We start from the raw sequence: 14,244 nt of genomic DNA, 5'->3' as shown, positions 1-14,244 counted from the left end.
TGTACCACTGAGCCATTGCTCCCCCACACTCCTCTCCACCATGCAGATATTGACGAATGTGATGCCATATGCCCTTCCAACTCATTGTGTACTAACACTCCTGGGAGCTACTTCTGCACTTGCCACCCTGGCTTTGCACTGAGCAATGGACAAGTGAATTTCACAGACCCAGAAGTGGCATGTGAAGGTGAGCAGAGGATTTCCAGGATGGCCTGGCATATGGACTTCTCCCCAGTTTTCCAAATTTCTTTATATGTTTTATTTTTATTGCAGATATTGATGAATGCATCCAAGATCCATCACCATGTGGACGAAATTCTGTCTGCACCAATGTCCCGGGCTCCTACATCTGTGGCTGCCTTCCCAACTTCCGACCAGAGCCAGAAGGCTCCCAGGCACATGGCAACTTTAGCTGCAAAAGTAATGTTTTGGTGCTTTGGCATGGGGAGCTGAGTCTTGGCTTTGCTCATAAAACCTGTTTTCTTTTCCAATAACTGGGTTCTCTGTTTATTTTCATTTCACCCATGCAGTATTTTCCTACTTATTCACTCCTTTATGGATTCATCGGTACACCCAACACTAAATTACTGAGTGGATTTTGGATCAACTTTTTTTAAGACATTTTTTTAAGACAGTTTCATGTAGTTGAGGTTAGCCTCAAACTCACTGGTGGCTTTGAACCCCATTCCTCATCCCTCCATCTTCCAACTTCTGGTATCACAGGTGTGCAGGACCACACACAGTTTAAAATATAAACTTGAAAGAGTGGAGATCACATTGGCCCTGGTTATAGTATGTGCAAAAGTCCTGTGCTTCACACAGGGTGGACAGCTTTAGATGGAAACTGAAACCATGAGTAGAGTTCAGGCTCTCCGGTACTTCAGAGTCTTGTGAAAGCATTTATTGTTTTTTTTTTTCTCTCAAGAATGACAAAAGGTTAAAAATTTAAGGAACATATATTAAAAGGTCTTTGAGGTTAGGGCACTGAGCATGAACACAGATCCGGGAGGAGCGCATGAGTCCTGAGAGGCAGTTGCTCGCTGCCCAGGGAGGGCCAGTTTTCTTTAAGGATGAGTCCCTGTGCGTTAGTTACTTTTCTATTGCTGTGATGAAATACCACGACCAAGGCAACTTTTTTCCCTCCATTTTTTTATTTGAATTAGAAACAAGATTGTTTTACATGTCAATCCCAGTTCCCTCTCCCTCCCCTCCTCTCCTGTCTCCTCTAACTAACACCCTACCTATCCCATACCCTTTCTGTTCCCCAGGGAAGGTGAGGCCTTACATAGGGGATCTTCAGAGTCTATCATATTCTTTGGGATAGGGCCTAGGCCCACCCCCATGTGTATAGGCTCAGGGAGTATTCCTCTATGTGGAATGGGCTCCCAAAATCCATACCTATGCTAGGGATAAGTACTAATCTACTACAACAAGGGACACCCATGTTCCTGGGGTCTGGATCAGTCCCATGCTGGTTTCCCAGTCTGGAAACCAAGAGCTCTCCCTTGTTCAGGTCATCTGTTTCTGTGGATTTCACCAGCCTTGTCTGGACCCCTTTGCTCATCACCCCTCCTTCTCTGCAACTGGATTTCAGTTCAGTTCAGTGATTAGTTGTGGGTGTCTGCTTCTACTTCCACCAGCTCCTGGATAAAGGCTATTGGGTGACATATAAGTCAGTCATCAATCTCATTATCAGGGGAGGGCATTTAAGGTAGCCTCTTCTCTATTGCTTAGATTGTTAGTTGGTGTCATCTTTGTAGGACTCCAGACATTTCCCTAGTGCCCGATCTCTCTTTAAACCTATGTCTCCCTCTATTATATTATCTCTTATCTTGCTCTCTATTCTTCCCCCAACTCAACCTTTCTGCTCCCTCATATCTTCCTCACCCCTCCTTTTCTCCCCTTCTCATTCTCGTAGCTCCTTCCCCCTTCTACATGCTCCCAATTTGCTCAGGAGATCTTGTCCCTTTCCCCTTCCAAGGCAGCTTTTAGAAGAGAGAGTTTATTTGGACTTATGGATCCAGAGTATTAGAGTCCATGATGGTGGAGAGTGACTGAGGAAGACATGCTACCTTCTAACTTCCACACATGCAGGCATACATGATATACATGTATGAAAATGTTCATACACCTGTAAACTACCACCACACACTAATATCTAATATGGAATTTATGTAGCCCGAATGGCTACAATGAAGCACAATAACAACACAAATTTATCTAAGGGTCCTCCCACCACAGGGGTGAGGAGGTCATCAGTGCCATTCTGTCCCCACATGCTCCTTCCCTATTTCATTTCCTGTTTCCTTCTCACAAGAACCATCTAGAAATATATATTTATTATTTGTCTTCATTCCCACTGTTAGTTCTTGTCTTGGTTCAAGGTATAATCCACCATGGTGGGGAATTTAAGGCAGCTGGTCACATCACGTCCACAGTCAGGGACAGAGAGCTATGCATGTTGCTTCTGCTTGACTTTCTGTGTGATCCAGGGTCTCCTTCCAAGGGATGGTCCTGCCCACAATTAAGATGTGTCTTCCCTCACCAGTCAGCCTAATTAGCATGATCTGCCACAGGCTTGCCCAGAGGCCAGCCTCCCATGTGCTCCTGGGTTCTGTTGAGATGATAGTTGACATAGAATGGTCACTGTGGCTTTGGGCATCATACTTTGCATCATGTTCTGACTTGCTCCATTTAAACCTGTGACACACCCTTGGAGGTTCTTAACCTACCGTGTAGCTGCAGTTTGGTCCTAGTCACTGCTATGTGTTGTGGCTGAGGTTGGGGGTTATGCACAAAGGTCACAGAATCAGCTTTGCCTTGTAGTCACAACTCACTGTTTTCTGTGCTTGATTTTTCTTCTTCCCAGGGATCCCCTTCAAGTGTAAGGAAGACTTGATACCCAACAGCGAGCAGATTCAGCAGTGCCAAGCAGGGAACGCCAGGGATTTTGACTCTGTAAGTTTTATAACATACTTCCTTTATTCTTGAAAATTTTATGGATATATGTAATGAAATACGATGATAATCACCCCCAACCTCCCTCAACCTAGCTCTCTTCCAACTTCATGTCCTGTTTTTCTATGATGATCCACTAAATTCAGTCACTGGTGCCCGTACATGCGTGTGAGCACGGAACTCCACCAGATGCCACACCCCCAAGAAAGAATGATTCTCCCTCTCCCAGAAACTCTCACTGCCAAGAGCTCTTAGTCTATGCCTAGAATTTTGGCTGGCTTGGTATTGTGTAGATACCCACAGCTGCTATGTGTTCATGAGTGTCTTTGCCATGTCATGTCCAGAAGACAGCATCTCACTTATTTCCTCCCCACTCTTCCTATCTTTCTTTCTTTCTACCTCTTGGTCCATTATGTTCCACAAACCTTGGTGTGTGTGTGTGTGTGTGTGTGTGTGTGTGTGTGTGTGTGTGTGTGTGGCTTTGATATAGATGCTCCTTTTAGGGCTGGGTACATATTTTTATTGAATATGTAAGCATTATTGAACATCCTTAGTTCTTGATGTTTTCCAAGAAACCACTTACGTTGAATATTACTTCAGCAATCTTTTTTTTTATTGAATCTTGTTAGTGAGGGCCAGAGGGACTGTGTCTTGGGATTCCTAGAATGATCCTGGGGGAAGCCTTGTGCTGGGAAAAACAGAAAGCGAGGGGCAAAGTTGTTCCCTGTCATGGGTTTCATGACAGTCCCTTTGAGTCTGGGAGCCTTAGTGACACAGATGATGAAAGAGGGAATTGGAGCAGCTGTGCAATACATCCTTCACACTCTTTAGCACTCTCGACAACTGATTAGCTGCCCAAACCCCAGAGGTGGTGCACACTTGCTTCAGCAATGTTAACAAAATAAATGCAATAGTGAAATAGCAAAACCAATAGTGGCTGTATTGTTTTTAAAAGTAGGAATTACTCCTTTCTTCATACAAGACTCCTTCTCTGTGGCCCAAAATGGTTGCTCCAGCTTCTGCCATCAGATCCATATCTTAGGCAGTGGAGAGAGCACAAGAAAAAGTTAAAGTTCCCTTTCTCTTTAAGAATATGCTTAGACATTCAATGGCTTGGGTGAGGTAAAGTTTCCCTTTTCCTTCGCCTCTTACCACCTGTGACAAGTGAGAAAGATGGCTCCAGGATCATGAGAGTGGGAGAACTAGCCCTGCCCCATGCTGGCTTCAGCATACAAGAGAGTGGGCCCTGCACCCCACCTGGGTAGAACACTAGAGTTGTTGTTGCAGGCTTAAGTGAACTAGCACTGAGGGCATGAAGAGGGAGAGTTGACCCTGTGTCCCCCTCATATTACCCCCTACAGCAATTAGCAGAGAGGGCCCTGCACTTTGCCTGGGCAAAGAGGTAGAGCTGGCCCTGGATAAGAGTCTGAGGAACTCAGATCTGAGGACCCAAGAGCAGGACAACTGGTTCCACTTCTTGCTGAAGGCTGCATTGGGTGAGCTAGCCTAAGCAGTGCTGGAGAGCTCACCTGGGTAGTGATAGTGGTGATGGTGAGGAAAAGCTACTAGGCTGACCACCCAGGCCCAGAACCAGGGCTATGTGTTGGCTCACCCCAACATTCACTGAGTCTATGAACTGTTGGGTCATGTGAAGGGGATGAACCTATGAATCCGGAGGTGCAGGATTTGGATCCTGTCATGACACACGACAACAGGATATCCAAGAGGAGCCCCAGTGAGAACCCATTCTTGGTGGCATAGCAGAAGCCAGAGGCCTTGAGCCAGATCAGTGACTTATGGCAATGAACACTTGCAAGTAAAGACGAATGGGCTAAAGGGTAAATTGTGTGACTCCATGGGCCACACTACAGCTTTTACAACAAGATTCTTTTTTTGTTTTGTTTCTTTAGGGTTTGTTTTTTCTTTGAAATTTGACTTTGATTTGGGGGTGAGGCTGCAAGCACAGAGGGCAGAAGTGAGAAGATGGGGCGATAAGTAGGATCAGAATGTATGATGTGAAATGCACAAAGAATTAATAGAAGTTAAAAAAAGAATATGGCTTAGCTAAGAAGGTTGGGGCTGAAAGGAATGTGCTGAGCTTTGACTTGGAAGGTGGTGCTTTTGATGTGTCAATCCTCAATATGGAGGATGGAACTTTTGAAGTCAAATCAACAGCTGGAGACACTCACTTGGGTGGAGAAGAATCTGGAAGCTGAATAGCCAACCATTTCATTGCTGAGTTTAAACAAAAACACAATGACATCAGTGAGAACAAGAGAGTTATTGCCTGTGAACAGACTAAATGAACCCTCTCCTCCAGCACCCGGGCTGGTACTGAGATTGAATCTCTTTATGAGGGAATCAACTTCTATGCCTCCATTACTTGTGATCAATTTGAAGGATTGAGTGTTGTCCTGTTCCATGACACTGTGGATCCTATAGAAAAGGCTCTTCAAGATGCCAAACTAAGCCAGGCATTGGTGGCGCACACCTTTAATCCCAGCACTCGGGAAGCAGAGGCAGGTGGATCTCTGTGAGTTCAAGACCAGCCTGGTCTACAAGAGCTAGTTCCAGGGTAGCCTCTAAAGCCACAGAGAAACCCTGTCTTGAAACCCCGCCCCCCCAAAAAGCCAAACTAAACAATTCACAGATCCATGATATTGTCCTGGTGGGTGGTTCTGGCAGGATTCCCCAAGATTCTGAAGCTTATGCAAGACTTCTTCAGTGGAAAAGAACTGAATAGGAGCATTGACCTTGATGGAGCTGTTGCTTCTAGTACAGCTATCCAGGAGACTCTTCTATCTGGAGCCAAGTCTGAGAATGTTCAGGATTTGCTGCTCTTGAATGTAGCCCCTCTTTTCCTTGTATTGAAACTGCTGATGGAATCATTGCTGTCCTCACCAAGCACAATACTGCCATCCCTCCCAAGCAGACATTGACCTTCACCACCTACTCTGACAAGTTGAATGTGTTCATTCATGTGTATGAAGGCAAAAAGGCCATGGCCTAACAACCAGTTGACCAATCAACACAGGGCAAACCCTCCAAGCCTGGAGCCACACCAATCCTGAGCCTGTGCGTACTCCTAGACACTCCCCTTACGCTGCCCTATAAGATCTCTATGCAGACGCTTTGAGCTGTCTTTCTAGTCATCCACCATGGTGGATGGATGGAAGGCCCTAGATAACATGGGGTTAGCTTGTTAAACAACTACAATAAAGCCTCATGCAGTTTGCATAAAAAAAGGCCATGGCCAAGGATAGCAAGATTCTTGGACAGTTTGAAATCACAGGTACACCTCCAGTACCCAGTGGTGTTGCCCAGACTGAAGTCACTTTGGCGTTGATGCCAATGGCACTCTCAGTGCTTCTGCTGGAGATAAGAGCACAGGAAAGGAGAACAAGATCATCACCACCGATGACAAGGGCCACTTGAGCAAGGAGGATATTGAGTGCATGACCTAGGAAGTTGAGAAGTGCAAAGCTGAAAATGAGAAGCAAAGAGAGAAGGTACCACCCAAGAATTCATTAGAGGCCTATGTAGTTAGCATGAAAGCAACAGCTGGAGATGAGAAACTTCAAGGCAAGATCAATGATGAGGACAAACCAAAGATTCTAGACAAGTGCAATTCTGGCTAGGAATAGACTACAAAGAATGAAGACTTAGAACACCAGCAGAAAGAACTGGAGAAAGTCTGCAGTCTCATCATTATGAAATTGTACCAGAGTGAGGGTGGCATGCCTGGAGGACTGCTTCCCTGGTGCTGGAGCTCCTCCCTCTGGTGGTGTTTCTTCCGGGCCCACCATTGAAGAGGTGGATTAAGTCAATCCAAGTAGAGGTGTAGCTTTGTTCCACAGGGAAATATTTGAAGGACCCAAGTTTAGCAGGTTACGTGACAGTTTTAAATTTAAGATGTTACAAGAAATTACTGAACATTTCCAATAGAACTTGAACACTGAACATGTGCACAGGGAGAGGAAACAAAGCATTGCACTTATTAGTACTGTATCTAAATGGAAAATGAAAAGTCTAAAAAACTGAGTTAAATAGGCACCTCTACAAAAAAAAATACAACCAACCAACCAAACAAACAAACAAACAAAAAACAAAAAGAGAATACTCCTAAGTGTCACTTCTAGTCACATCTCATTGACCAAATAATATTCAGCTAGTTGGGAAGACACAGTATTTGTCTGACAAAACCCAAGGAATTCTTTTAAAAGAAAAATGAGTGGCAGGTCAGCTGGAGAAGTTGAGTCTGTGGTCAAGAATGTGGCTGCTCTCCCAGAAGACCTGAGTTAGATGCCCACTACCTACATCAGGTGGTTCACAACTGCCTGTAACTCCAGCTCTGAGGGATGTGGTGTCCTCTTATGGCCCCCAAAGCAATCACATTTACAGGGTACATGTGGGCACATACATATATACATGTATGCACATGTGTGTGAGCACATGTACACACACTCTCTCTCTCTCTCTCTCTCTCTAAACCCTTTAAAATATTTAAATTTTAACTGCACTTTTGTGATGCTGAGGATTGAACCCAGGGTCTTGTGTCTGCTAGGTATGTTCTCTATTTTTGAGCTGCTTCTTAAGTCCAACTAATTTGAGATAAGTTTCATGATTTATTATCAGTAAATGTTTAATTTGTGTGTATATGCATATACATACTATAATACACACACACACACACACACACACACACACACACACACACACACACACACCTTATACCCTGGAGTTGTGTAAACACTCCTCAGGCAAAAATGGGTTGATGGGTTGTGAATGGAGAACCTGACCCATTAAACTCACTGTGGCCAGTAAAAGAATTCACATCCACCTTACATTAATGTGAGTTTACACATTACGTGTGGAACCTCTACACACCTTGGAACACTGTTTTTGTGGTTAGTTGTGGTAGAACACATACAATATATAATCTATTCATCCTGGTTACTTGTTTTGTTGCTGTGATAAAATATTGTGACAAAAGCAACGTATCTTGGCTCACAGTGTGAGGGCGCAGTCCTTAGAGGTGAGGAAGGGCTGGTAGCAAGAACTTGAGGCAGCTGGTCACATTGCATCTGAAGCCAGGAAGCAGAGCGCAATGAGTGTTGGTGCTCAGTTCACTCCCTCCTTATATATACAGTTCAGAATCCCAGCCAAGGAGATGGTGCCACCTGCAGTGGGCAGGTTTTCTCACTCCAATTAACCTAAGGTAGTACTCCATAGAGGGCTGGAGAGATTGCTCAAAGATTAATAGTACTGCCTGCTCTTCCAGAGGACCCAGGTTTATATCCCAGCATCCACATGATGGTTTACAACCACTTATAACTCCAGTTCTAGTGCATTCTACACCCTTCTGTCCTCCACAGAGACCAGGAAGTCACACAGGTGATCAAAACAGCCATACACATAAAATAGTAATTTAAAAAAAAAGAGAGAGAAAGAGAAAAAAGGAATCCCCTACAGGCATACCCAAAATGTGTCTGTCTCTAAAGGGATTGTAGATTTCATCAAATTGAGATTTGGCCATCACATTACTACCTAAAAGTGTACAGTTCAGTGGCTTGCAGTGAATTTACAGTGCCATGCAAAAATCATCAGTATCTTGTTCTGTATCTTCATCATTCCCAGTGGAATCTCCATATCCATTAGCAGGAGCTGCCATACCTCCTCGGAGCTCCAGGAACACCGATTAGCTCTCTCTGTGTGAATCTCTGTATTCTGGATATTTCTGTAGCAGAGACAATTCCTGTAGGCATGTCCTCAGGCTAGGTGGCATGATGAGTTTTCCCTCTCTGAGCGCCTGTGTGCTGAGTTCCACAACACCCACATCTGTCTACATTCCCACCAGCAGTGCACAAAAGCTACCTCCCACAACCCTCACCAGCCTTTGTTGTCATTTCATTGTGACGTTTTATTGATTGAAAATATCATACACACGTTTTGAACAAATCCACTCACTCCTCTTCTAATCCCACTGCCACATTTCCTCCCAACTTCATGTGCTCTTTGTAAACCCACCGAGTCCACTTTATGCTGCCATTGTCTTTTTTAAGTGTGTCCTTCTGATTCTGATGATGTGGAATCTCAATATTGTTTTGAAATGTATTTTCATTTATGGCCAATAATTGAACTTTTTGTGTAACTCTTGGCCATTTGCAATTTTTTTTGAGAACTGCATTTTCACTCATACCATTTGCTTTATTAGCATGCGTAATGATTTGGTACTTTTTGTTTTGTTTGTTTTTGTGAGAAGATCTCACTATGTGTCTCTGCGTAGCCTGGAATTTGATGTGCAGACCAAGCTGGTTTTAAACTCACAAAGAGCTGCCTGCCTTCACCTCTCAAGTTCTAGGGCTAGAGGTGTACACCAACACACCTGTCCTTAATGATTAACTTTAATTGTCATTTTGACCCAACCTAGAATTACCTGGGAAGAGTCTCAATTACTGTCTGCATTGTGTTGGCTTGTGGGTGTGTTTAAGGGGAATTGTCTTAACTAAGTTAATTGATATGGGAAGGCTGAGCCCACAGTGGGTAACAGCCTTCCCTAGGCAGGGTCTTGAACTGTGTAAGAGTGGAGAAACAGAGCTGAGCAAGTGAATGGGCATGCACGCATTGCTCTATGCTACTGACTGTGGCAGTGATGAGTTATTTCAGGTTCCTACCTTGAGTTCCCACTATCATGGACAGTAACCTAGAACTGTAAACTGAAGCAAACCCTTCCTTTCCTGTCCCGGCCTGCAGGACGTCAACCTGGGGCAAGACAGTCAGGGATAGGGAATGGGGACAAGAGACACAGAAAGAACGACCACAAGACAGGATTCTGATCAAGTGGCAAACTTTACTTTTCTCTCAGGCTAGCTTATATAGTCAGGATATGGGGAGTGGCAGAATGGGTTGTTTGTGCACCAGGTGTTAGTATAGGCAGGATATTAGGAAGCCACAAAGAGGATGTTTGGCAGGGTAAAGAGTTCATGAGTAAGAAGTCCAGGAAGGGTTGCCTAGGTGACTGAGCCTGTAGGTGGAGGACTGGGTCAAGTTGTTTCTTTTCTTGAGCTGAGGTTCTAAGGAGCTGCTATGTAAAGGTTAACTATGTGGCCTGCTAAGCATGGCCTAGGATCTCATGACAAGCCCTGAGATTTGGCTTCCAACACTTTCTCAAGTTGCTTTTTGTCAAAGTATTTTATCTGAGTGACAGAAATGAAATAACTCTCCATACTGAAGAGTATATTCGGGCTGTCTCTACATGGGTGTACAGTGTGCCCTGGTAAAATCATCTCAGTTTAGAACTTCTTGCTTGCCCTTTGTTTGTAGCTGGAGTCTTCACCTCTCCTGGTTACTCATGAACTGTATACCAGGCCATTGTGAACTGTGGTTTTCCTGCTGGGCAGGATGTGCCAGAACTCTTCTGAGCAAATGGGCCTGTTATCCACCATCATTCTCAACTTCTCTTAAATGAAAACTTGATGGGATGAGTGTTTATTTCCCTGAGGAATTTGGAGCACTCATATGTTGGGCTTTATTGATCAATTTGTAGACTTCATAATTCACAACAGACTGGCTAGTACTCAGACATGCTTTTTCTCTTGTGACACAGGCCTCCTTTTGCACACTCGTGAACGCCACCTTCAGCATCCTGGATAACACCTGTGCAAACAAAAGTGCCCCAGTGTCCCTGCAGGTAATAGCAGCACCTTTATCTGTGTCTGTCTCTTCCCACCACTCTGAGCATGTGCATGCATGACTACATGAATGTGTGTGTGGGTGCATGTGTATATATGTGTGTGTGTGTGTGTGTGTGTGTGTGTGTGTGTGTGTGCATGCATACATGTGTGTCTGTGTGCAAGCATGATTGTATGAATGTGTATATATGTGGGTGCATGTGTGTGAGTGCATATGTGTGTGTGTATGTGCACATGTGAATGTAGACCCGGCATAACCTCAGATATTGTCTTCAGCATCTTAGCATGTCTTCACCTTTTAGTTATTTTTGTTAGCATAGAATATAATGGGTTTTTCCTGACATTTTCAGGGATGTATGTTATTATTCTTTGTTTGTATTCCTGCTCTTTCCTGTCTTGTACCCATCTCCTCACCCCATTCAATTTCGTCTGGGTGATATCCTTCTTTATTTTGATATTGTTTTATTCTTTCAAAATAGAGTATATTTTATTTGTTCTTTGGCAATTTCATACATGTAAACCATAATTTCACACATGTAAACTGTTACACCTAGGCTGTTATGCCCCATGAGGAAGGAGAGAGGCAATATTTATGAGTTATAAAGATTTTAACTATTTACTACATAAGTGGGTCATTGATAGATCAGGGCTGAAGCACAAGGACATGGGAGCTGTGTTTCTCCTGACAGCCCTGAACAGGTGCAGAAGTGGGGTTTATAAACACAAACTTGACATTTGTTTGCAAGTTACAGTTACAATTTTCAGGATTTAGAGATTAAGGGCTTCTTTGAAGGTTTTGAAAGACCCCTGAAGAGGTACTTTCGTAGGAGGAGACCCATACCCAGGAATCAGCGAGACCACGAACTTGGATGCAAACTGCAAGAGGCTTTATTAGCGGCACGGGTACCCGGGGCGGCTTAGCTTCTGTTGGGCCAAGCGCGCCAGGCCAAGGGAGAGGGGTCCTTATATAGCAGAAAGCGCAATACAGAAGCGAGAAGCAGAGATTCTATTGGATAATTCAAATGAGGCGCAGTACAGTGTTATTCCTATTGGTCAATTTAAATGAGGCGCTATATAGGGTTATTCAAATGAGGTGAAGTATAGAGTTATTCAAGTGAGGCAAAGTACAGAGTCATTCAAATGAGGCAAAGTACAGAGTCATTTCTATTGGATGGTTCAAATGAGGCACAGAGCCATTCCAGACCAGCATATTCTCAAGGTCTGGTGTCTGGTACAACAGACTCAATTCCCCCTCCGCGTCCAGATAGCTGACCTTGGGACGGGGTGCTGGACGGAGTGTTCCCCATCGGGCGGGGGCGTGGGGGCGGGGCCCCGGGCCGGCCCACCTGATGCTCGCCCTCGGGCCGGTCCACCTGGTGCTCGCCCTCGGGCCGGCCCACCTGGTGCTCGCCCTCGGGCCGGGCGTGCGGCGGCAGGGGAAGTGGAGGCCGGCGGGGGTGGGGATCGGGGAAGCCGCTGATCGGAGGAGGAGGCAAACTTGAGAAAGAAAGGGCTAAGGGGCAGGGGTCTTTCAGTTTCATCATTGTCAATGGATACAATGTAAGCCTTTCAGTCCAACCAATCAGTCTCATTTGTTCCTTCTGCTGCTGTGAATAGTCACAATGTTTCTAAAGAGCTAAAGATGCTTAACAACTACTTCTATAGTTTAGGGAAGTGGTTGATCATCTCTTGGAAAGTTCTCAGCTTTCCTAGGGCTTGGGGACCTCAACTTTATTTCACCCTGCAGATAAAGTGGAGTCTGAAGTCAAAATGGCAGTCCTCCAGGCCAAGGTGCTTTTGCCCACTGCCTTCATAACCCATCTCACAAATCACCCTTCCACTACCATCTTTCCTCCCCATCAGACACCATGGACATGCCCCCTTCATATATTTCCCTTTTAAAAATAATCCACAGACTCCAAATTAGTGCAGTCTATGGAATATTGACTGATCTTGGACCTCACAGCATAGGCACTGTGAGCTGCAGGTGTGCACAAGCACTGTGATCTACAGGTGTGCACAGGCACTGTGATCTTCAGGTGTGCACTGCCTCTGTGAGCTGCAGGGGTACACAGCCTCTGTTTGCTGCAGGTGTGCACAGACATTGTGATTTTCAGGCATGCACAGCCTCTGTAAGCTGCAGGTGTGCAAGCCTCTGTGAGTTGCAGGTGTGCAAGCCTCTGTGAGCTGCAGGTGTGCACAGCCTCTGTGAGCTCATGCATTAACAGCTGCTGTGATCTTCAGGCACAGGACAGCTGCTGTGAGCTCAAGTGTTAACAGTGGGCTGTGTCTGAGGCCTGCTTTTCACTGCACTTCCCCACTTTGTACCTTCTTCCTGCCCCTTCTTCCTTGATGCTCCCTGGGCTGGGGGAGGGTGAGAGTGATGTTCTGTTTAGGACTGAGCATATGGTATCACTCACTCTCACCCCTTTGATTGGTTAAAATGCACCATTTCTCATTATTGTATCCATTTAGGCTCTTTTCACCTTTCATTTAGAGTAGCTACTCTGTTCTTCAGGTGGCTTCTCACTGGGAAATCCTACCATCTCCACCTAGATGGCTCAGTGCTTCCGGAGCCCTCCTTCACCTTCTAGATCCACAGGGTGCACTGCTGCTTCCAGATTATTTTTGTTATTATTCCATTTATTTTCTGAGGTTATACTGTGATTTTCTCCTCCCCTTTAGTCTAGTTTGAACTTGCTTTGAGGTTAAAGTGGGCTAATAGTGTGCAGTAAGTCTGAGCAAAAAAAGGCAGGTTTTTAAATGTTTACAGACCTCATGGGACAAATAGCTCCACTTATGAAGCATGTCCCAGGTCCCAGTATATTTTCTATATATCAAAATCATACAACTAAATGAAACGTTATCTTTCTGACTATCCACAGATGTAAGTGCTCAGTAGATGGAATATTTTCATGAGATAAACACACAAGCAGTTGGAGAACACCCAAAAAGCTATTCGTAGGGAAGAAATGAATTTCATAGGGAAGAAATGAAGTGACTCATGAGAGAAGTCACAGACAGGAGCAACTGTTTTCCACAGCCAGTAACTCCATGGCCTTATCAGGTGGGGCTCTCTATCAGACAATCATTAATTTGGTAGGCAGGACTGTTGAACACTGGTTATCACCTGCTGTATACTCCTATGGCTCCTAACACACACACACACACACACACACACACACACACACACACACACACACACACACACAAGTGGAGTCATCTATAGAGCACTAACTGAGAAACTTAGTATACCAAACAAACAGTGTTTGGTTCTGGACCTCTAAAGTTAAATGCAGTTTCTAAAAGTTGATTTTATTTATGGTTTTCTTTCCTTGTGTGTATCTGTAAGAGTATAAAAGTGGTACTGTTGTTACACAACTTTAATCCAAACACTCAGGAAGCAGAGGTAGGTGGATCTCTATGAGTTTGAGGCCAGTCTGGTCTACAGAGGGAGCTCCTGGACAGCCAGGCTACACAGAGAAACCCTGTTGTGAAAAACAACAATAACAAAAGTGTGTGTGTGTGTGTGTGTGTGTGTGTGTGTGTGTGTGTGTGTTATCCATGGAGGCTGGAATGGGGTCCTGGATTCCTT

General features: G+C 44.7%; 1 protein-coding gene and 1 pseudogene across 1 annotated transcript in view; both read left to right on the top strand.

Annotated features, from left to right (window-relative positions):
* Adgre1 (adhesion G protein-coupled receptor E1) overlaps positions 1-14,244 on the top strand; it is a 90,289-nt gene that overhangs the window by 20,022 nt on the left and 56,023 nt on the right. Inside the window, exons 8-11 of the mRNA XM_035445847.1 lie at positions 47-187; positions 274-420; positions 2,870-2,958; positions 10,565-10,648. Of these exons, the coding sequence (XP_035301738.1) occupies positions 47-187; positions 274-420; positions 2,870-2,958; positions 10,565-10,648 (461 nt within the window). The remainder of the gene's footprint in view (positions 1-46; positions 188-273; positions 421-2,869; positions 2,959-10,564; positions 10,649-14,244) is intronic.
* LOC103160304 lies at positions 4,146-6,780 on the top strand (annotated as a pseudogene).

This window comes from Cricetulus griseus, chromosome 5, assembly GCF_003668045.3.
Source record: "Cricetulus griseus strain 17A/GY chromosome 5, alternate assembly CriGri-PICRH-1.0, whole genome shotgun sequence".
In the NCBI taxonomy this organism is placed as follows: Eukaryota; Metazoa; Chordata; class Mammalia; order Rodentia; family Cricetidae; genus Cricetulus; species Cricetulus griseus.
Note: the sequence above shows the minus strand (reverse complement) of the source record. Positions and strands in the feature narration are given on the sequence as shown.